The sequence below is a fragment of the Zootoca vivipara genome, chromosome 10 (assembly GCF_963506605.1).
Source record: "Zootoca vivipara chromosome 10, rZooViv1.1, whole genome shotgun sequence".
In the NCBI taxonomy this organism is placed as follows: Eukaryota; Metazoa; Chordata; class Lepidosauria; order Squamata; family Lacertidae; genus Zootoca; species Zootoca vivipara.
Genome location: NC_083285.1, coordinates 27026565 through 27051914, shown reverse-complemented (window position 1 = coordinate 27051914; position 25350 = coordinate 27026565). Strand labels below are relative to the sequence as shown.

Genomic DNA, 25350 nt, shown 5'->3' with positions numbered 1-25350 from the left:
TGTGGCAGGACTTTCATCCTTCTTAGGCTGTACAGCCTCTTCAGGCATATTCCAGCTTCCCAAATAAAAGGGCTGCTAGTTTTTCTGAGGCTCAAAGTACATATTGAGAAAGACAGATAATAGATATCCCAAGCATCCCCCTTCAAGCTCCTTTGCAGAATTATTGTCCAATTTCCTATGCATTTCCAAAATATATTTATAATACAATATATTTATATACAGTGGTGCCTCGCTTAACGAATGCCCTGCTTAACGAAATTTCCACTTAACGAAAGGATTTTTCGAGCGGAGCTTGTCTCGCTAGACGAATGCGTTTTGCGAAAAATTCGTCTAGCAAATCGCGGTTTCCCATAGGAATGCATTGAAATTCAATTAATGCGTTCCTATGGGCAAAAAAAAATTCAAAAAAATTTCAATGCATTCCTATGGGATTCGCTAGACGAATTTTTCGCTATAAGAAAAGACCCGTGCAATGAATTAATTTCGTCTAGCGAGGCACCACTGTAATACAATATAAACGGCCTCGGTCCTATATACCCGAAGGAGCGTCTCCACCCCCATGGTTCAGCCTGGACACTGAGATCCAGCGCCGAGGGCCTTCTGGCGGTTCCCTCACTGTGAGAAGCAAAGCTACAGGGAACCAGGCAGAGGGCCTTCTTGGTAGCGGCGCCCGCCCTGTGGAACACCCTCCCATCGGAGGTCAAGGAGATAAACAACTACCTGACATTTAGAAAACACCTAAAGGGAGCCCTGTTTAGGGAAGTTTTTAATCTGTGATATTTTAATGTATTTTTGTATTTGTTGGAAGCCGCCCAGAGTGGCGGGGGAAACCCAGCCAGATGGGTGGGGTATAAATAATAATAATAATAATAATAATAATAATAATAATAATAATAATAATAATAATACAAGCTTGGGTGTCCACCTTTCAGTTTACTCTCTCCCATAAAATGAGAGAAAATGAAACTGGAAGAACATGTTGGAAATGTTAGAAGAAGGTTGCTGGTGGCAGGAACATGCTTCTCTCTGCTTCCTTGCCCTGAGATTTAATACTTTCACCTGGGAACAGGTTAAGACCGCAGCCCTATACTTCTTTACTTGGGACTAAGTCCCACTGGACCTAGTGGGACTCACTTCTAAGGAGGCAAGAATAGGTTTCAGGCCAACTTTAGCTTAGACCCTGAGAATGGTAACCCTGTCAAAGGCCAAATCAATATTTTTACGCTAGTTGCTATACTGATTGTGTTCAATGCTCAAATGAGCAAAGATATTTTTAACCTGCTAACTAGAACTGCTAGAGGGGAATGGCTGGGCAGCACATTCGTAACAAAGCCACTCGATATCATTGCTGAAAAATGATCCCAAACCATAAATTAGGTTATCTCCATTATTTCTAAAGTAATAAGGTTTTCTAAAAAACAATTAAAAATCAGCAGCTTGGTTTTAGCCGATGTGAAAAGTTGAAGTCTGTGAGCTATTGCAAAGAATGTTTTGTTTGGGAGTGTGGGTGGAAAGAAGCACTGGCAATCAGCAGACCACCAGGATCCCAGTTAAAGATGTTGGAACCCACACAGACCCTACTGATAGTTTGAACTGGAGGAGGAGCAGGCTCATATAGAAGTAATCTATAAAGCTGCATGCAAGACAGCTTCCTAGATTCCTAAGGGAGCCTCCCCTTCCAGGTGCTACAGAAGTCTTTTCCTGTGGTTTGAAGGTGTTGGCAGGACCAGCAGGATACCGGTATGTCACCCTCTTTATACATTATAAAGCTTGCAGATCCCCTGGACTTCGGGCCTCCGAGCACCTCAACATCCCTGAATCAAGCAATGGCTGTTGATATTTCTAGTTTCTTTGTCTATCATGTGTAATTCCTTCTAATCCTGTTAAGCACCTGTACTGGTGTGCTGGAGACCAACCTCTGCAAAGTGCTTCCCCTCCTACCCACTTACATCTCCCTTGGCATCTCCCCAAGGAGTCCGTCCAACTTTGGTTTCTCCTTTTCTAGCTGTGGGCTGACTCCCTCTCAGATTCCCTGGCTGTGTTCCTTTGTCTCAAAGAGAAGGGGAGAGATGAGACTCCTGCTTCCCCAGCTGAGGCAGCAGGAACCTGGGAGCTGAAAGCATCCGCTCCCCCCAGCCTCTTCTCTCCGGTCTCAGCTCCCATCCGAATGTCCTCCTCTTTTCTCTCCATCTTCACCTGTCACTCCACTCCTGAGCCAGTCACGCCTCGGGACTCAAGAAAACACTGCCATTTTTTTAGTAACACGTAAAGAGAGCTTCCCCATCCTTTCATGGATCCTGAAATCGCTTCTGATCCTCAGTGTCTCCTCTATTATACTCACTAAGGATTTTATGCTCATATTATATAAGAGTCTACCATAGTTTTCCATGTTAAGCAGTGTGTAGTGTAATAACTACCATGTTCCGACTATGTGTTTGGAGTCCGTAAAATGGTTTAGAGCTCCCATTTCATCCATAAATATTCATTGAAAAGGTGAGAAAATAATCCTTTTAAACAAGACAGTGTGACAAAGTGGGGTTAATGGCTGTTTAATAGGCCAATTCTACATTGCTGAAAGGCATTGTCTGTGTGTCTACCTTTGAAAATGGTCTAGAAAGCTCGGTTAGGCCAAAATAGCCTGGCCAGATTGTCAACTGGGACTGGCTAAAAGGGTCATATTATGCCAGTGCTCTGTAATCTACAATGACAGTTAGTCTGTTTCTAGGCCAGGGTCCCCAAACTAAGGCCCAATCGCCTTCTAAATCTAAATCAGCATGTTTTTACATGAGTAGAATGTGTGCTTTTATTTAAAATGCATCTCTGGGTTATTTGTGGGGCATAGGAATTCATTCATTTTTATTTATTTTTTCAAAATTTCAAAATTTAGTCCAGCCCCCCACAAGGTCTGAGGGACAGTGGACCGGCCCCCTGCTGAAAAAGTTTGCTGATCCCTGTTCTAGGCCCTAAGAATCTTCCCATATATACCTACCCAGATCTTAAGGTCATCTTCTGAGGCCCTTCTGCAATTGCCCCTGCTGAAGAGAGAGGGACTTTTCAGCAGTTTGCCTCTTTAAATAATTTTTAGTCTTTCAGTTTTAAAAATGTGTTGTTGTTTATCAGGGGTCAGCAAAGTTTTTCAGCAGGGGACTGGTCCACTGTCCCTCAGACCTTGTGGGGGGGGGCGGACTATATTTTTTGGGGGGGAATGAACGAATTCCTATGCCCCGCAAATAACCCAGAGATGCATTTTAAATAATAGCACACATTCTACTCATGTAAAAGCACCAGGCAGGCCCCACAAATAACCCAGAGATGCATTTTAAATAAAAGGACACATTCTACTCATGTAAAAACTGTAAAAACACGCTGATTGCCGGACCGTCCATGGGCCGGATTTAGAAGGCAATTGGGCAGGATCCAGCCCCCGGGCCTTAGTTTTCCTACCCATGGTTTAGATCATTAAACTGCTGTTGGGTTTCTTCTGTGGCTGTTTTAATTTGCTTTAGCTTCATTCATTTATAATTATTATTGTGTTTTGTGGTTTTTTAACTTCTGTTTTGTCACCATTTGGCTCTAAAGAAATGTTAGTAAAAAAAAAAGTTTAACATGCACCTGATGAAATAAGATTCTTGTTTGCGATGTTGTCCTTCTTTAATCGTCATAAAATCATCTCGTTTATTTACCCTCAAGTACTGTATTTCTGTTCATTACATGTCAATGTCAGATTAGAATTACAGATGTATGGAACTATATGAATTTAGCACACAGCCAATAATTCACACACACACACACACACACACACACACACACACACACACACACACACACCTACTTACCCGAGCTGGCTTCTTCTGGGTCACCTGTTGTGGCTGCAAATAAAGAGTAAAGAAGTATATTGTTTAGATGGCTTATGACAAAGGAAAGTCTCCCCTTTCTCATACAGTCGTACCTTGGATCCTGAACACCCAGAAACTCAGACATTTTGGCTCCCGAAGTGATTGTTCTGGTTTGCGAATGTTCTTTTGGAACCCAAACATCTGACGGGGCTTCCACGGCTTCTGATTGGCTGCAGGAGCTTCCTGCAGCCAATCAGATGCCGCAATTTGGGTTTCAAACATTTTGGAAGTCGAACGGACTTCAGGAACAGATTCCATTCGACTTCCAAGGTATGACTGTACTGTGTAACAAAGCCTTCCTCAATATGGAGCCCATCAGGACGATGCTCATGGGAACAGTAGTCCAAAACATCTGGAGAATACCAGGTAGGTGAAGACCAATGTAACATACAGCAGGAAAACCTCAATTTTCAGTATTATGTGTGATATGATGTGTATCCTTTTTGATTAGAATTATATACTTATAAATTTCCAGTCTGGGCATTGGGAACGGGTAACTTTTACAATACAACAGTACAGCTGGGAAAGACAAGAGATTGTTTGCATATTTTCTACAATGATTCTAATTTAGCTGCACATACTTTATATAACATTCCCATGGCATACATGAAAATAATGTAAACAAAAACTACAGTTGGGGAATATTTGCAGAATTCTATTAGTCTTCATTGAATTCCAGTAAATATAGGCAAAGAGAGAACAGTACTGCAACATTGTACAAAGTCCACCCCCATACCTGCTTTTGAGGTCATCCAGATTTGTGTACATCATTTTCTTTCAAAGTATCCCTATATTGTAGAGTTGGAAGGGACCACACAAGAGTCATCTAGTCCAACCCCCTGTAAAGCAGGAATCTTTTGTCCAATGTGGGGCTCAAACCCACAATGCTGAAACTGAATCTCATGCTCTACCAATTGAGCTATCCCAGCTGCCAACTGACATTTCGCTGCATTGGTCTGTGTATCTGAAACTTAGGTATGGAGAGGGTTTTTTGTTTTTTTAATGCATTCATAGTGATTTTTCTTCTCATTATACCAAGCGGAGGACTAAAATACAATTGTGGTTTGAATAAGAAGAGTCTGGTTTCAATCCTTTTGGAGCATGCAGAGATTCCTTAAAACAATGAACTCACAGCTTACTGTATTAAGGATATACTATGCAAGGAGTCAAATCTCTGAAGACAAAAAGTCTATATCCTCTGAAGTAGAACATAAGGGTCCATGGGAGACCGATGTAGGGCCAGGTTTGCAAAATCACCCATGGCTCAACTTTCTAGACATGTTACCAAATGATTTTTTTAAAAAAAATTTTTTAATTAACTTTCCATTTTATATAAATATAGCACACTCAAGTTTTTGAATTATATTCCACTCTCATGAGCACTTGACTCCCCTTCCTCCCAGCCCATGATTACCTTAAATTATATCTTTTTTAAAATTGCATTTCAATTTCCCCTCTTTATTCTCTATTCAATTCCAATAATCACTAAATTATATTAATTGTAAATCCGTGCTTTCTATAAACTATCAAGCTTTAAACCAATCCTATCAGTGCTGTTAAATGTTTACAATTATCCTTCAAATACTCTATAAACTTATTCCAGTCTTTTTTGAAATGTTTGATCCCGCTGGTTTTGGATTTTCCCAGTCAATTTCGCCAACTCAGCATATTCCACCGTCTTTGTCTGCCAGTCCTGGATCGTTGGTACATTATCATAACATTTTAGCTCCCCACTTTTGAGTTCCCCATCACACTTGAGTTCAAATGAATATGTGGTCAGCCTGGGGTGTTTCCCAGTGCTGTTGAAAATCCAACCTGTTTCTTAAAGCATAAAAAGTACAACTTGTGACTTTTCAAAGTCAAATGCAGCCCACATGCTATGTATGACACCCCCGTAAACCTTTGGTTTTGTTGCCTGTGGCCACAAAAACATGGTTGTAGAACATCCGGCAGGCAGGCTGCATTTAGCCTGGTGGGTCACAAGGTGTACAGATATATCCTGGCTTTAAAGGCTAGTAGACACCCACCTGTCTTGACCATTATCATCTATCATTGCATCTCCTTTCATATTTCAATACTAAATTCCTTAAATATGAAATGCTTGCTCAAGACCACCTGAAAATCACACCCTTTGCAGATCTGTGTGATCTGGCTGTGCCTACTCAGCTGTGAGGTAAAGAAGTTCAGAAAGGCACTTTCTTTTTAATTACTTCACAGCTTCACAGAATAAATCCTGCCCATTTTGACAGAATGCTGCCCCCACTTCTGATCTGGCAAGCCAACTCCTTCTCCTCTTTCAATTCCCTCCTCAAGCTCACATTTCCCCCAGCAAATTATTTCCTGCAGCATACGCCTCACCTGTTTCACGCCGTCTGTTACCAGTTAAATGGACTCATCCTTTCTAGTTTATAAGGTAAAAAGGTAAACGACACTTGGACGGTTAAGGCCAGTCAAAGGTGACTATGGGGTTGCGGCGCTCGTCTTGCTTCAGGCCGAGGGAGATGGCATTTGTCCACAGACAGCTCTGGGTCATGTGGCCAGCATGACTAAACCGCTTCTCTGGAGCAATGGAACACCGTGACTGAAACCATAGCGCACAGAAATGCCGTTTACCTTCCTGCCACAGCACTACCTATTTATCTACTTGCACTGGCATGCTTTCAAACTGCTAGGTTAGCAGGAGCTGGGACAGAGAAACAGGAGCTCACCCCGGCACAGGAATTCAAACTGCCAACCTTCTGATCAGCAAGCCCAAGAGGCTCAATGGTTTAGACCACAGCGCCTCCCGCGTTCCCATTAGTTTATAAGAAACCCTACTGAAGGACCATAGTTCAGTGATAGAGCATCTGCATACTGAAGGTCCTAGGTTAAATCCCCAGCATTTCCAGGAAGGTCTAGCAGAAACCCTGGAAAGCCATCACTAGTCAGTGTGAACACTATTGAGCTAGATCAGGCATCCCCAAACTGCGGCCCTCCAGATGTTTTGGCCTACAACTCCCATGATCCCTAGCTAACAGGATCAATGGTCGGGGAAGATGGGAATTGTAGTCCAAAACATCTGGAGGGCCAAAGTTTGGGGATGCCTGAGCTAGATGGACCAATGATCTGTAGTTCATTCAGCAACATCTGGAGGTCCAAAGGTCCCGCACACCTGATTTAAAACGTTATTTTGGCCAACATGGATAGCAGAATGCTCCAATACTTAGGAGCAGGGCAGAACAGAGTTGACTGGATTGAGAACAGAAAGACTCCAGCAAAACATCACGCTTTCTGTACCTGGTATTAGTGATGGCTGTGTGTGGCTTTTATTTATCTCAGTTGGTATCCATCCTGGATCTGAATTAATTTTACAAATGTGTTGCTGTTGTTTTAATCTTTTTATATTTATAGTAGTTTTTTAAATTAAAAAAAGTTCTTACTGACTTTTTATAGACATATCTATTTTATATATGTCATTGTATTGTAAATTAAATTTGAAATGCCTCATGGGAAGTTATTCGCAAAATTAATAATACAATACAATACAACTAAAAATCAGTATGAATATTTCATGCAGGTGTGCCACTTTCCACCTGAATGAAGCTCGTGGACCACTTTGGGAACACCTGCCCCTAGAGGGCGATTTAGTCTAGCAAGTTTATTTTCCTTGTATTTGATAAACAAAGCTAACAATTTCAGAACTGACAATTCCGCCCAATATTTATTTGCAAGTGGCATCCAGTCATTGTACCCAATGAACTTATGAAATGGAAAATGTTCTGTAGAAACTTTTCTGCCCCATGTTACTGGTAGCTGCTTGGGAACCACATGTATACTGCCTTGATTTCCATGACAGACTAAAGGCGGGACAATGATTTCAATGGGCCTACGCTGAGTAGCGCTTAGTTGGAGGCAACTCAATGCCCTGTCAAGTTGCACATATTCCTGCTTTCTAGACAGTTATGTGTAGGGAATATCCACATTGTGAATAATGTCTTCCCTGTTTTAAGCCTTAAATGGCTTCATTTTGAGTCACACAGTTTTTCCATGTGAAAGCTAGGAAACACATAAGTAATCTAGAGATTGTATTTTTTTTCCCTGGACCAAACTTTTGGTGGAAATCTGAAAAGAAGTGAGTTTTCTAGCAGCATGTCTCTTTTTCAGAAATGAAATGGTTCGAGGAAGACTTAAAAATCCCCCCCCCTCCTCTGAGGCAAAGAAAAAAAGATTGAACTAGTTTGTAGAAGTACAATCAATCTATCCAGGATCACAAATCCACACTTTTTAAATTACAAGCCATAATCTAGCAGGCAAAGACGTTATCAGCCTTTAGACAGCAAAAGTCCTGAATGAGTAACATTCCTATAAACTTTGGTCTGCATCCAATCAGTCAAAGTACAATGTTTTCCTTTTGCTATTTTCATGAATGGCTGCAGTATTGTGCCTCGGTTCAGTCAAGACTCCTCTTCTACAGCCATTCATAAAAATAAAAACAAACCAAAACAAACATGCACAAAAACTTTCTGGGTCCAGCCTGGAGCCACTGGGTGCCAGAGGCTGAGAAAACATACTGGCAGCTCCAACTCCAAACAGCACTGAAGTATTCAGGGATCTGCTTGGTGGTCTGTAAAGTATGAAGTGCTGTATCGAAGGGCAGCTGGTAGAATTACTGTGACACATACTAGGCAGTGAGCCAGAGTTGGCCTTGTTTCAGACATTGTCTTTCCTCTCATTGAAGTGTCAGGACCTAATTCATGGAAAATTTGGTGAATTGGCAGCTGTTTCAGAGGATTTCATTGAGTTGCAGTGTGCAGGAGTCACATGAATGCAGGGTACTCAGCCAAGAAACAGGGGGATTTCTGAGCAGTAGAAACCAGTCAGCCTGCAAGAATGTCTGTGGATTTGATGTGGTTTTGGAGTAAACATGTGTACAGGTGTAATCAGCAGGGGAGGGGAAAGAGGTGGAAGGAGTGCTAATGACTGAGATTATTAAAGAGAGCAAGGCCTTTTGAAATGCAGTCTTCTGGCAACAACATTCAGGCCCCGAAGGGTGCAAAGGTCTGGTCAGCTCAAAGTTTGTAGCAGTTGCATGTGTAAGGCAGATCGCTGCAATGTAACTGAATCCTGAAAAAAGGCTGCTAGATAAGGTTGAAACAAACAAATTGAACAAACAAGTTGGATAACAAAATGCATTTTTTTTGTATTGATATTATTGTATTTGCATGGTCCATGGGGTCATGAAGAGTCGGACACAACTAAACAACATTTGCTGAATACAGTAGATAGCCTTGCATTTTGAGCTATCCAGGAGTAAAGGACAATCCATGGTTGACAACAGCCCAGCTAGCTTGCATTTTCATGTAAAAACAATACAGAAATTTTAGCATTGGTGCTCTGCTACTCAAGAGGGAAAGCTAAATCACTTCCCTGTGTTCCAGGACATGCCAGTGCAACCTGCATGAGAGACTTGGGTTCGTCCACACTTTGCTCATCCCACAGCTAGTAAGCACAGGTCTGAGAGGTTTCCCGTTTGCCCTGCTGCATCCCCCAGGAAGAGCCTGCGCTTTACTGCTGAATCGGAGCACATAACAATCCACAGAAAACCCAACTGACATTTGTTCCAATTCAGAAGTAAAGAGTGGCTTTCCCCGGGGGAAAGTGGCAGGACAAGCAGAAGTGTAGATGAGCCCTCAAATAGGCACAGAAGAAAGAAATGAGGTAGAAGGATCTGGATGCTGGGAGGTAAGACACACTTTTTGAGAAAGGAGGGAAAAGACAGAGAGCCCTTCCAGAGGAGCACTTTCTTGAGCACTCGTCCCGATTTGCTTGTACAAAGCTTACATGGAGGTTAGATTATATCTGGCCTTTACTGAGCATTCATTCCAATTTGTTTTCAGAGTTATAGAACAGGAAGGATTTTTCCTGATTTGTTTGGAGGGTGTTGACCATAGCTGTCAACTTTCGGATTTGAAAATAAGGGATCAGCTGCCTCACCTGTCCCGGGGACAGTCTACGGTATATCTAACAATCCAGGATAGCAGCAGGAAACGGTGCTGGAATAAGGGTATTTTCAGCAAAAAAAAAAGGGAAAGTTGACAGCTGTGGCGTGGAATAAGGGAGTTTCCCGCAAAAAAAGGGAGGGTTGACAGCTGTGGGTGTTGACACATCTTCCTGTTAGCCATTCATTCATCCCACTCTTTTCAAATCATTTCTGCATCACTTTCCAAAATGAATAAATAAATCTGTTTCTTTTTCTGAAGTGGACTTGTGCAGAGCCTTTTATTTTACTTTAAATGTGCAAACCTGAATTTCCGGTATGTGCTTGAATCCTCCTGTAAAATAGTCACAGTCCGGAGGACCATGCCGACTTCCTTTGGGGAGTTATCAAATGTTGGAGAAAGCAAACCTTTCTCCAGATATTGGACTGTTCACGAACTCCATATGGAACGTTGTGTTTTTATTCTGTAAACTGCCCTATGATCCACAGATGGAGGGCAGTAGGTATATTTAATAAATAATAAATAGCAACCCTTTTGCAAACTGCTGAAAGCTTTTCAGATACAGTTGTCTTCATGACCAACCTGTAAAGCTGACACATTATTATCACCATATTAGGAATAAATGTAAGTGTCAAAAAGCAGCTCGCTGTGGAAGAACCTCTTGCCTCCAAGATCTTCAATAGCGAGTTATTACTTTCGTCCTACCAGGCATTTTTACACTAGAGCCTCTTTCGATCTCCGTAATTACTTGGGTGGAGCTATCCTCACAAGTGCACACTGTTAAGGATAATGATTTAATTTCCTGAAATGGGAATTTTTACTTATGTTGAATTACTGTGTACTTTTAACATGGCTTTCCCCCCTACTCTGGCAGTAGCTCTCATGTGATTGGCTGCCTGTGAGTCACAAGAGAGGCATTCCATTATGATGTGACTGTTTTTCCAGTACAGTGGTGCCTCACTAGACGAATGCCCTGGTAGACGAATTTTTCACTAGACGAATGGGTTTTGCGATCGGAGGTTGCCTTGCAAGACGACAAGGTCTTGCGAAGTGTGGCCATAAAAACCTCCGATCACAAAACCTATTTGCAAAAGGCATTTGTCTAGTGAAAGGCGAACCAGCTGTAGCAAGGGAAGAAGGCAAAGGAAGATCAGCTGAGAGGCGCTGACAGCCTTCTTCCCGCGCTGCAGCTGGTTCCCCTTTGTGTTCTGCTGGTCTCTGCCGGTTGCCGTGAGCAGTGAGGGGCAACCGGCAGAGACCAGCGGAACACGAAGGGGAACTAGCGCGGGAAGAGGAAAGAAGAACTAGCGCATTCCTCCGCTTTCCCCGCCACCTAGCCCGGCACAGCGGCATTTGACGGGGCTTCCGAACCCTCGTCAGATGCCGGCTCTGTCGGGCGGGGGGGAGAGGAACGAAGGAAGAGAAAGCTGGGGAGACTCCGAACCCCGGGATCTGTCCTTGCTGTCGGCGGCAGGGGGAGAGGAATGAAGGAAGAGAAAGGGCTGCTTTCTCTTCCTTCGTTCCTCTCTCCCTTCTGCTGAGCGTGCACAGATCCTGGGGTTTGGAGTCTCCGAACCCCGGGATCTGTCCTTGCTGTCAGCGGTGGGAGGGAGAGGAACGAATGGAGAGAAAGGACAGCTTTCTCTCAGTTCATTCCTCTCCCCCACCGCTGACAGCAAGGACAGATCGGCGGTGGGGGGAGAGGAACGAACGGAGAGAAAGGACAGCTTTCTCTCTGTTCGTTCCTCTCCCCCCACCGGTGACAGCAAAGACAGGCAGGCAGGTGGCAAGGACAGGGAGGGGCTGTTGCCGCCTGTCTGCCTGCCTTCCACAAGCCAAGCGAGCAAGCGCTGCCACTGCCGCCAGTCCCCCGGAGCCCATAGGAACGCATTAATTAACTAGATTAGACGAATTAATTAGACGAATTTTTCGTAGGACGTATTGACCGTCGGAACGCCGTGGGAAAATTTTTAAAACAACAAACAAACTCCAAACCAAACAGCTATTTTCTTTATACCACTTATATTCTAAAATTTGGATTTCTAACAAGAATTATACCAGAGTGGAACCAACTGGAAGTTGGAAGTCCCTGAACAGTTTCAAGAATTGAAGTGTTCCATTCCATCCATTCCTAATTAAAACCAACTGGAGTTGACAGTGTACCCAGAATCTTTTTAACAGAAGTTGACAATGGCTACACCTCACATTGTACATGAGTAGAAGAGGGTGGGGAAGTGGAGAAAGAAAGAAAGAAAGAAAGAAAGAAAGAAAGAAAGAAAGAAAGAAAGAAAGAAAAGGAATGTGTGATGTCTCAGGCCTCTTGACAATCTTAAAGCTCCATTAATTTTATTTCTGCACCTGACTCAGGGGTTGTTAACAGGACCAGGCTGTTTGTGAAGTTTATGCTTTGGCTAAAGTATTATGTCCCCCATAGTCAAGGGATTTTGGGAACAAATTTATAATGAACTAAAAAGAGTACTACAGTACACGTTCCCCAAGAGACCGGAAGCATTTTTATTAGGTATGGTGGGAAAAGAAATAAACAAAAAGGATCAAAGATTTTTTCTATACGCTACCACGGCAGCTAGAATAATGTTAGGGCAGAAATGGAAAACAACAGAAGTTCCAACGATCGAGGAATGGAGAATAAAATTAATAGAATATATGGAGTTAGCAAAACTGACCACAAGGATAAGAGACCAAAAAGATCAAAGGTTTTGGATGGATTGGAGTAAATTTATTGAATATGCAAAAAAGTATTGTAAAGATTTGAAAATACTGACAGGTTTTACATAATGCCAGCAATTATTAACATAAAAAATATCTGACCATAATAATTATAGGGAGAGTATAAGACAAAAAGGACAGAGGTAAACGTAGGCAAGCGAAGTAAAGATAATATAGAGAAATACCAATGTAGAGAAGGAAGGAAGGAAGTCACAGGCTCGGCAGAGCATCAGTTTAGGTTGACAAATTGTTAAAATATAAGCTGTATATATGTATTTTTGTATGTATTTTTCTTTTTATGTATGTCTGTTATTTTTCTTTCTTTTTCTTTTATCTATTGTTTTTGTGTGTTTCCACATTACTGCAAAATAATAATAATAATAATAATAATAATAATAATAATAATAATAATAATAGTATTATGTCCCCTAGTCTCTAGAACAAAAGGTCATGATTTCTGCCTTCTCCACCTCATGTTTGCAATTAAGTAGCCATCCTAATGTCTGTGAACACAGAGAGCTATGAGTGGCTGGAATCCATTCTAAAATCTGACCCTTATATTGTCAAGGAGATTTAAGAGTACTCTGCACAGACTCATAAACCTGAACAATAGTAACCTGTGAAGAATCTGTGGAATTTCATTAAAAAATACTGTTTTCTTCCTTTTCATTCTACTTGGCCCCATTTGTAGAATTTAATACCAATGATACTAGTAGGATAATTCAAATGTTAATTATGGGTTTATTAAACTGACTTCTCTTGACTTTTTCTGGACCTAGTTTTATAGGAAAACCCACACAATCTCATGGGGGTTGCATGGTGGGAGTACGATGTTATTTAGCCAATTGCAATATAAGCATTACGTTTTATTCCTAAGGTTATGGGGAACAGCACTACTCCTCAAATATGATTTGATGGATTACTCTTTTCCAATTCAAATGTATTCCCACAAAAAGCCCATTCAGGCAGCTGACAACTTCCAAGATGTTACAAGCATATTCAACAGGGCAAAGTTCTGCCTACAAAGTTCAGGCTAACAATATAAACATTATTTTGAAATAAGGGATCTTTCGATGTACCGTGAGAAGGCCCACCCCAACCTGCTACCCACAATTCATTTGCTGTTTGAAGTGTGCATTTAAATATCCCAGTCAGGGCTGGAGTTTGGGTAGCCACTGCCAGAGGTAGAAAATGTTGTGGCAGTGAAAAGGGAAAGGAGAACACAGACTCTCAGCTCTCTACTTGGAGAGGCTCTAGCTGGAGGTACTGGGGATTAAAGCTGAAACTGATCTATGGCCCTTACCCAGCGAATTGCTCTACCACCAAGCTACTGCCCCTCTCTGAATATTTCACTTGGGCATTTTGAGATGGTGGTAAAACCTCTGCAATTTGCCACTGTTAGTTTCATGACTTCTCTTGTTAAGAAGCTCATTTGCATAAAGATTGATTCATTACTTACTAGCTCAATCTAATTTTTAGCTATCTGATAAATTACGCTTTTCTGATTCAAAACATAATTATCTAGGTCGAGGAGGTGACATTGTAATCTCAGCTCAAATCAGAACATACAAAATGGACAGTGTAAACATTTTTTTTCAATTTATTATGGCTTCCTCATCATATCATCTTCCATATTTGCAAATTGCTCTCTTACTATTAATGATAATTTATTATTAAAATTCCCCAGCCACTCTGGGCGGCTCCCAACAGAACACTAAAAACAGAATAAAACTTTAAACATTAAAAACTTGGACTTGAATCTATGACCAGCATTTAGCAATTTTCACAGAAATTCCAGACTAGGATAAGCACCCCTCATGTGCTTTGATTATGTGTTTATGGTACTTTTTTTTTTTTAGTAAGGATGTATTAAAATAAATTTGTCTCCCAGTGTTTGTCCTTATGTAGTCAAAACCACGTCACCCATGTATCACACAAGAGTTATTGAAGTGATTGACAGACTTAGGGGCGCTTTGAGGGTTGCAGAAGGCCAGAAAAATTGGGGGTTATTAAAAACAAAAGGAAAATGGCCCCATAACAACACAATGGCATAGAATATTGGTTGAGTGGGGTGGGTAGTAATAAAATGGATTGACTGAAATGGGGGGAAATGTATAAAATGTGGAAAGAGCCATGACATTAGACAGGTCACTAAGAAGCTATTTTGAAATATCCTCAGGGACAGGAGAGCTGCCTAGACACATCAACAAAGAAATTGAATAATTTAATGAGGCTAGAGTTGGTGTGTCCATCTCAGTCCCTTTCCCTGCCCTCCCCCCCAAAAAACCCCCAGCAAATGGAGAAAAGCAACCTAAAAGCAATGAGAAGTGAGCATAGAATGCTGCTGAGTATCGGGAGAAGAAAACTGGCGTTGGGTGGTTGGGTGAATGGAATACTGAGAACCCTGAACTAAAGCATCACATACTGTCTGCAGTGTTTTGTTGACAGATCCCAACTGTTAGAACTCAGGTTTAAGATTCTAGGTTTTAAACCCCAAATCTCCAAGTTAAAAAAATCCAGCGGGGAGGGACATATTTTAAAATAAAACCATTAGCTTTTTCTTTGCTAACTGTCCATACCTGTCAGGATAGGAACCAATCCCTAAGAGACTGAGATTACGAAGAATATTCCTTGACGGATGGGTCATTGCATATTTGACTAAATAGCTCATATCAGCACTGTCAGGATGTTGCCCTAGCTGACCTTTTAATGTCCTATAGGACAATGGAATAGCACCCATATGGTAATAATTTTTGGTTACTGGCAATCTGAGCTGCACTCGAATTGGGAGACCTGCAGCTAAAAACTGTGGTATCTTGTTACCACCCTTTTCCCTTATTTGCTTAAACTTTCTCATTCTTTTGCTTCAGGCATTCTCTGTCAAAAGGAAGGATGTTCACACAGAAAGGTTGTTCTGTTTCTGGACAACTAATTTCATAGAGATATTCATGATGAAACAAAAATGAGCAAGATTCATGCAATTAATTTCTTGCCACTAGCTAGCATCCACTTCTGGTTCTAGAATTCTCTTATGTTTTGATGCATGTTCTGCCTTACTTACATCAGTAAATCAGAGAGACCGGATCGAAAAATGACTCCTCCCAAAATGAATAAAAATCAAACATGTTAAACTCAAGTTACTAAATTATACTTTTCTTGATTATCCATATTACTCCTTTGAAAAGATAAACAAGTCTTTTCTTTTGATAATCTTATAAATATCAGAATATCATAGGTAATCTGCAGCAATAGGAATATAATGTTCATATTCATTTATGCATCCTGTCATTGCTTCCTTAAAATTTATAAACCACTTTCCCACTCATTCTCAAAGCGACCTACAAAGTGTGTACACACACACACACACACACACACACACACTTCTTCTTTTTCTAAAAAAGAAACTTTTCTTCTTTAAAGTTCAGCTACATCTGCTTGATTTTTCTGTGAAGGATTGTGTAATAGTAAAAATGGAAGACAGGCCCCCTACCAGTTGTTCAAGATGCACAGGTTCAGTACATCTGCTGCTACTGCCATAACTACCATGCTTTATAATCTTTTTTTCTAGCCAGTTCAAATCAAATTCTTCCTAAGCAGATTTCCAGCATTAGTTGAATACCTGTGATGTACAATTGCCCTCATGTGCAAACTATAGATCATTGTACCACGTGGAATGGATCCTATCTAAGCTGGGAATGTCCAGAACATCCCGTAAGAAATTATATTTTTCCTTGTACTCTCTCACTCATTTAAGCCAAAGAACAGAGACACATTGAGAATTGCATCGTCCCATCATCAGACAGGATTCAAAGCAAAAAATAACAACCCCAGAGTGCTACATTAATTTATCTTTTGCTAAAAGAAGTATCCTCCAAAAATGGCTAAAGTATCAGCGTTGTTAATATTCTTCACCATGTGTATATCTAGACTTAACAAAGTTTGCCTTCTGGACAGTATCCAACTAAGTCACAATATAAACTGACCAAAATCAACGAGTGTGATTGATTTAAAACCACTGATTTCAGTGGGTCTGTTCTGAGTATAACTTAGTCAGGTACCACAGCCTCCCTGTTTTTGTCTGAAGAGCCCAGTGAGGGAAAAATACTTTAATTTTATTATTACAGGTTTAGGTTTATTGAATTTACATATTGCTTGCTACTACAGTGGAACCTCGGTTTATGAACACCTTGGTTTACGAATTTTCGGTTTACGAACAATCGTAAACCTGAAGTGTAAACCGAGGTTTCCGAGGCCTGCTGAGGCGCTCCAATGCCTCCACGGAGGCCAGGCCTTCGCTCCGGGCCTCGGCGAAGGCATCAGAGCACTTCCATGGCGGCGGCCCAGTCGTGGAAGCACTCCAATGCCTTCACAGAGGCCCGGAGCGAAGGCCTGGCCTCCGCGGAGGCATCGGAGTGCCTCAGCAGGCCTCGGAAACCTCGGTTTACACTTGCTGCTTTAGGGGGTGTTTTTCATCGTCTGGAACGGATTAATCCACTTTCCATTACTTTCAATGGGAAAGTTCACTTCAGTTTAAGTACACTTCAGTTTATGAACAGACTTCCAGAACCAATTGTGGTTGTAAACCAAGGTACCACTGTACATCAAGTCCTTAAATGATTCACAACCAGAAACAATACAGTCGTACCTCGGAAGCCGAACAGAATCGATTCTGGAAGTCTGTTCAATTTCCGAAATGTTTGACTTCCAAAGCGCGGCTTCTGATTGGCTGCAGGAAGCTCCTGCAGCCAATCGGAAGCCTTAGAAGCCCTGCCGGATGTTCGGCTTCCGAAAGAACGCTTGAAAACTGGAACACTCACTTCCGGTTTTCGGTTTTGGGAACTGAAACGTTTGACTCCCAAGGCGTTTGGTAGCCAAGATACGACTGTACTGTAATAAAAACATATAGACATATTAAAAACATAATCACAATACAAACATCCATCAGGCCCATCTTTGCCTGACACTGAAAATTGTTATGGCATGGGCCTCTGTGGGGAGAGCATTCCATAGAAAGGGAGTTACTACAGAAAAGGCCCATTCTTCTCACCACAAGGCTCTGAGCATCCCTTGAAGGTGGAACTTAGAGAAAGGCCTCAGGTGATGATCTCAGAGTTCATATGGGGAAAGGACTAGAAGTGGCTCTCCAGGATCCCAGGTGGAGAGGGGGATTGAATCTGGAACTCTCCCGCAAGTTGATATACATTGTGGTTCATAAATGGGAAACACAACGGAAAGTTAACCATCTTCCTATTAGTTAAAAAGCTATAACTTTTTCAGTTGCAGGGGACCTCACCTTCTTGTACTCTCTTTTGTTTTCATGATATATTAATCAGTACATTTGTTGTGGCTAGACTTAATTAGTTATAAGACGGAAAGACATCTGAAAGTTTTTTACTTTGCTGATAGCAACCTTATTTTCTCGTAGTCAAGGGCATCACCTTTTGCGACCACGTGTTTTAAGTTTGTGTGAGAACAACTGATCTTGTCATCTGTGTACAATATGTTGCATAAGCATTAGCTTGTAGGCTCAACTAATTGGTTTGTATTATGAAGCATCAGAGTGTTATAAAGTTCCTTCATCTACAGAATGGGGGTGGCAGACATCTGCTCATGATACACCAATTATATCCTCTTTAATAGTGGAGATATGTGTTGCATCTTTAGACATTATCAGCTTCTACTGTATTCCAAATCAAACTTGTGCTGTTTAACAAAAAAATTGGTCATCGCAATAAAAATGAACTGAGAAAGTTTCCATTCAAAATCCAGAGCAAAATGTTTAAATCCACTTCCAACAGGTTAGCAACAGCTACATCCATATTAAAGAAAGCATATGCCTGTTTTATGAAGGGGCCAGCACAATGAGAGCCATATATAAACACATTAGAATATATTTACAATTTATTGCATTAGCTTCAACATATTCCCAGTTCTGCACACTTCTTTGTAACCCACTGCAAATCCGGCAACCCCAAATATAACATTTTATTAGCCAATAAATTATCTTTCTTTAGAAGCATCTTATTAATACAGTACTAGACATTCAGGCTAACTGATTCACAATTCTCTTTTCCTGGGGTTCCCTACAGATGTCACAAAGGAACACATTGTGGCAAATCTTTTTCAACTGCCCTGGCTCCACAGATTCAGACATATCATTTCCTTTGAATGTTGTTGGGACATTGGTTTTAAACCCAAAGGCCACGAAAACCTTTCAAGTTAACTATTACTGTCCAATCTTGTGCATTTTACTCAGAAATATGCCTCACTGTGTTCAATAAGACTTGCATTCCAGTAAGTTCCTTTAAAGGCAGATCTCAAAAGATAATACTGCAATGCATTAAAATAGGGCAGGCAGGGCAAATACAACCACGTCTAAATTATTTTCCATTATCCTCATGCACATATTTCCCCTTCAACCTGTCTTTAACTAATTTATAAACCTGCCCCAAAGATCAATCCCTTGTGTTTTGAAAGTCAATATCAAAAGTCTACATTTTAGTTTCACAGCAGTGTCCCCAGCTGATCCGGTTGTAACTCAGCACTTGTTCCAGAAAGTAATAACTGCCATGAGAATATTTATCTTGACAGGCATAAAAACAACTACTGTTCCCAAAAGGAGTAAGAGTGCCTGGTGGCACACCTAACAAAGCACTAAAACTTTATTTGTATAGATTCCAATTGTTCCCCCCCCCCGAAAGTCCCAGACTCTCTGCCTTATAACGAAACACCAGGTGATTAAAATTTATGGTTTCGACCATCAATACCCTATTACACTGATGGCCAAACTAGACTCAGTGACAAAGTAGACTCGGAGTCAGCAACTATAAGCCCAAGTGCCAAATCCCATGTGCTACTAGTTGCTCCACTAGAGGCAAGAGGTCTACGGAATGAGTGATGGCTGTGGGCAACAGGAGCTGTTTGTACAGTTCATTTTTTGTGATGGGACCATGGTCCATCCTCCCATGTTCTCACCTCAGAATGAATCCAGGGACTGGATAGGGGCTAAGTAATGCCCCCCAAAGTCTCACTTCTGGAAAAGACGTGCCGTTATTAACACCAGGTTGTCTCTTGAACTTCATTATAGAATGACATCCAACAATTGAGAAATGGGGATGAAAGAACAATGGGGAATAAGAGGGACAGAGGTGGACCTAGCTCCTCTGGCATGCCAGGGGTGGGGCTAGCATCCCAGGGGGTGAGGCGAGCATCCCAGGGGGGCGGGGTGGCAATGTCACCCCCCTTTAGGGATGACACCCGGGGTGGCCCGCACTTACCACACACCCCTTCACTTCGCCAGTGAAGAGGGATAAGAGGGATTTTGGCCTGCTGCAGGTGGGGAATAAATTGACACCAAATATTTGTTACAAAACTGACATGGAGCCTCATTGTGCTTTAACTGAATTCATCAGTTGTTTTCAATACTGCTCAATAACACATTGCATACAGAAAGATAACTATGTAAACTCCGTTCTAATACGTGAATGAAAGGTGGTGTTTCGTCTGTTTTAGATGGGGTTGCAGACCCCTTGAAGGACCAAGTTCATAATCTGGAGGTGCTATTATATCTAACCTAAGCAGCCTTAGTTAAGATGGAACACCTTTTAGCATTGTAGGCTTGTGGAGAGAGGCAACGTTATTCATGCTCTGGTTAATATGCAATTTGTATTGCTGCAATGCATTTTACATGAGCTGCCCTCGGAAGAAACTGCCACCCATGCAAAATACAACAGCTAGAAAAATAACTGGGATGGGGCACGCGGAACCTATCACATCAGTTGTAACAACAGCACGGACTCTTAGTGGATGTCTAGGGTCTAGTTAAGATGCTGTTTTTAAGCTGTGAGCCATAGCTCACTGATACAGGCATCTGTTCTGCTTTGCACCCAAAACGATTTGCCCCTTCTCACTGGAAGCTATGGTGTGACACTGTAAAAATCCAAAACAAAATGGGAAAGGAAAACAAGAGGGAAAATGTTTTGGGTATCTGAGTTCCTGTGACATCAAACCTTCCCTGACCCAGATTTCTCTGCACATTTAAAAACATGCACGGCACTGCATGCAATATTGAAAGCAACCAGTTTTAACCTGATTAGATCTTATATATGTAGCTATTTAATTAAAATGATTTGGTGGATGCAGTTCCTATTATTTAGAATATTATGTGCACTCCTGGTGGCCAATTATCATCTTTATCATGGCAAGGGGGAACCATCTGCAGTCTGCTCCTGGGGGGCACAACTACTCCTTCACGAGAATACTGTGCACATGGTACTTCAAAGAGCTTAGGAATGTTTAACTGTTAAACATGCATAATGCAGGTTGGTGTGATGTCATTGTGCAGACAATGGAAATCCAAAACCAGATTTAAAAATCTCTTGTGAAAGTGGGCTATCTTGTGCTGAACTTCGAACAATTAATTATTTTTATGTGCAACATGCCCGAAAGGGAAGTTAAAAATAGGGATTGCTTTCAAGTAGACTCTGGATGTAATTTGAACATATGCTGGCTGGGGCACTGTTTAAATAGACGAGTATTTTATGCGTTCACTCATATGGAATGCAAAGTGACCACTGGGGAAAAGATCAAGTGACTCAGTGACTATTGGGTCCGTTTCATAAATAAATACTTTCTTTTTTTTAAAGAAACTTATGACGATGAACGATTTCCACAATTGCCATCTGCCCATAATCAAGTGTGTAATTCTGTGCTCACTAAAGGAAATCCAGCTAATGTAAGCATCTTCTCTTTTGAGTACTGTTCTCATGAAATAGGAATAAGCTTGCATACTTTTTTCAAACATAAAATGGGAACATTAGCACGCAGGGACAAAAGTATACTGTCTTTCCATCAAAGAAAAGTTATTGAAAACACTATGCTTGTGAAGCAGGTTTTAGATCCTAGTCTGTCCATTAAAAACAGACTCAGGACCGTTCAAATTCGCACCCCTTTGAGTTCAAAAGGAAGCTTAGTGCATTTTCAGCTAGCCCTGATGCAAGCGGGAACCAAGGGTTGCCATACGTCCAGAATTTCTCGGACATTGCCTGGATTCGACCGTTGGAAACAGTGTCAGTGTCCAGACTGGAATCACCTAAATGTCCAGGAAAATCCATACATAAGGCAACCCATGTCGGAAGTGTAGATTTTGTCGAATTTCCTTAAAAATAGCCCCAAAACTTCTCTCTCTCTTTCTCTCTCTCTCTTTTGAGATCTTGCAGAAAGAAAGAAAAATGCTCAACAAATATGGCAACCCTAGAGTTGTCTCTGTTTCACAGAACAGCTGTATGAGGATCTCTCTTGCTGTTTTTACTCTGAAGAATTAACCTTGACACTATAACAATTTTCCAAAGTCAGCTCAAAATAAAAGTTTATCTGAAGGTCACAAACAATGTATCAGGAAATGCCACCTGTTACTCAGGGATATTGCAGGAAATTTGTTCTTCCACCTTCTAAAGTGGAGTGACAACTAGCATTATTTCATTATCCTAAACATTCTACAATCCTTCATAGCTATAAAAAGATAAACGGAAAGAGCTGCTGTTAAGGTCTGGCTCCTGTAGAGTTGCAATGGCCATTAAGAGTTAACCATGAGAAGACCAATTGCATTTAGAATACATACATACTACATATACAGCTTTCAGCATTTGCATCTACGAATCACTCCTGAATCTTCTTCATGAGCAGTCCTTTACTGAAAGCTAGGTTTTTACCAGCCCATATCCTTCCATCTTATATAATTGAACAAGGTGAAAGTCATAAATAAATACATAGTACTGGATCCCGCTACACCCCAAATTTATTGAACCAGGATGCCACAGAAAGAAGTCTAGCCCTCTTCCATGTTCCGTAAGCAGGAAAGGTAAAAGGTAAAGGACCCCTGGACGGTTAAGTCCAGTCAAAAGCGACTATGGGGTTGCGGTACTCATCTCACTTTCAGGCCGAGGGAGCCAGTGTTTGTCCACAGACAGCTTTCCAGGTCATATGGCCAGCATGAATAAACTGCTTCTGGCACAACAGAACACCGTGACAGAAACCTGAGTTCATGGAAATGTCCTTTACCTTCCTGCCACCACAGTAGTACCTATTTATCTACTTGCACTTGCGTGCTTTCAAACTGCTAGGTTGGCAGGAGCTGGGACAGAGAAACGGGAGCTCACCCCATTGTGCGGATTTGAACCGCCAACCTTCTGATCAGCAAGCCCAAGAGGCTCAGTGGTTTAGACCACAGCGCCACCCACATCCCTAAGCAGGAAAGTATCTGCAATAAACAAGTAGGATCACATGGGTGTTCTTAATAGCATGGAATCATCAACAAAAACTCACCTTTGCTGGTGGAAGGGCGGTGTTATGCTGGCCTGGATCTGATGGGTGTTGATTTAATGGTGAATAGTTTTTTGTTTTTTCTTAAGTTTATGACTGATTAAAGCTAATGACTGTGCTGAGAGATGTTCATGAAACACTAGCTCTTCTCGTCTCTCCCTCCCCCAATCACCCCCCCCAATACACTACAATACAGCTGCTGGATAATTTCAACGTGTTTTGAAGCTGCTGTTCTTCCTTCCACTATGGCTTAGCTAGAAAGATCATTCCGCCTGACACTTTAGAATGCTCGGCCCAGTCAAAAGTTCAAAAGGTAAGAAACACCTCTCACCGTGAATAAACAGTGTGACTTGCATTCAAAAATAACCCTTTCAATTGCAATTAGCCTTCGGGAAACTGCTTGGGTTGGCAGCTCTTGTGCTTAGAAGTGACCTGGGTAAGTCAGAGAGTCCATAAAACAGGTGGTTTTTTTTTTTGCCCCACTTTAATGCAGTCTTAAAAGCCCAAAGGAAAAGCGAGCAGTGTTTAATATTTCAACATAAAATGTTTGATTTTTAAACATCCATGTGCTTTTTTATGATTGTTAAATCAATATTAACACAAAATGTAAACTGTTTTATAGTCTCTCTGTAGGACCCCCTGGTTGCTGCTTTCCCAAATGCAGTCCACTTTTTTCGGGGAGCATCACAGGAAGAAATCAAGAAATTGCCATTAAAATTATGGGTGTGGAGTGTGTGGACACACATTATGCAAACATGCATTTTTATTGTAATAATACGCTCCTGCTCTTTGAGTGTGGCACGATGTGGGCAGATTGCATGCGCAATACCATTTGCATACATGATACTAAAAGGGTCTTTTGTATTTCCTGTATTTGTGTAAAGTACGTTGTATTTAAAATCTGTTTTCTCCTCTTTCTCCACGCACACACACAGTGGACTAGGGCAGTGGAGATCTAAGTTGAAATACCACTCAGCAGTAAAGCCCACTGGGTGACTTTGGGCCAATCTCTACCTCTTAGCCTAACATACTTTACAGGGTTGGTGTGAGAAGTTTGAAGGGAAGGAATCACATACAATGCCGTGATCTCCTTAGAGGAAAGTCAGGATTTAAATAAACAAACAGGAAGTGTGAGGTTTAAAGGTACTTTAGAGGGTTTGAAATCCTTATTCTATTGTGGGCTAAATGGCGAGAAGGATTCTTACCTGAGATGATAAAAACAACAACAATTTTATTATTTATACCCTGCCCATCTAGATGGGTTTCCCCAGCCACTCTGGGCAGCTTACAACATATCTAAAAACACAATAAAAACCTCAATCCTTAAAAACTTCCCTAAACAGGGCTGCTTTCAGATGTCTTCTAAAAGTCAGATAGTTGTTTATTTCCTTGACATCTGATGGGAGGGAGTTCCACAGGGCAACAAGACTGTTAACTGGGACTCATCACAATCTCACAGGTGTTTCAGAACTACATGGGTTTGAGTTTGTGTTTAAAGTGCTGGTTTTGGTTTATAAAGACCTAAATGTGGTTTCTCCTGTATGGAGTTGTTTAATCATCCCCATTGGAGTTCCTAGTCTGGTTGTCCCTGGCTTTCAGAAGTTATATATGTGGCTACCAGGATGTGGCTCTTTTGGCCAGGACCATCTTTGGAACACCTTCCCTAGGGAGGTCCACCTGGTTCCTATATGTCTTTTCTTCGGACACCATGTTAGGACAGTTTTATTTTCCTGGGTAATAACACCAATGATGACTAAATATATTGCACCTAGTTTTTTTTACTGTTGTCTGCCTAGCTTATATCCTATTATCACTGCTGTTTAAAATTGCTTTTTAAATAAATGTCTGTGAGCTCCCTTGAACAAATGGGAAAGATGAGGTGTAAATATTTTGAATAATAAAATAAGCAAGTAAGTAAATCTTCACTTAGGTTCCAAGGCAAATGGGGGGGGGGAAATAATGCAACCTTCCGATAGAGTCAACGTTCGTACAAAGAGCCCTTAGTGCACAGTTATCTATAGGCCACTCAAATGGGATTGTTGCTAGAATAGATGAGCACCTACATACACAAGGATGTGTTGTGTCTCATTCGAAAAGATGATGCCTATACGTAAAAGTGATGGCTATCTGCTGGAGTCCTGGATATAACCAAGATATTAGGGTTGTGAATGTTAGGCAACAATTTGCAAGTCTATGCTGATTTTTCAGTCTGAATAAATGTGCTCAATATCATACTTTTTAAAACACACATTTTTTTGGGGGGGGGGGGGAGTTTATGAAGCGATATTACATCCATGCAGGGTAAAGGTAAAGGTAAAAGATAAAGGATCCCTGGATGATTAAGTCCAGTCAAAGGTGACTATGGGGTGTGGCGCTCATCTCGCTTCCAGGCTTTGTCCACAGACAGCTTTCTGGGTCATGTGGCCAGC

The 25350-nt window shown here is 41.4% G+C and overlaps 1 protein-coding gene across 3 annotated transcripts in view; it reads right to left on the bottom strand.

Moving 5' to 3' along the window:
- Positions 1-25350, bottom strand: part of HMGA2 (high mobility group AT-hook 2) — a 135254-nt gene that overhangs the window by 14430 nt on the left and 95474 nt on the right. For 2 of the 3 annotated variants that reach the window (XM_035128506.2, XM_035128509.2), the window contains one exon: positions 3837-3869. In XM_035128506.2, the coding sequence (XP_034984397.1) occupies positions 3837-3869 (33 nt within the window). Of the gene's footprint in view, positions 1-3836; positions 3870-17418; positions 17489-25350 lie in introns of all 3 variants that reach the window. The other variant, XM_060279639.1, reaches the window with a different exon arrangement.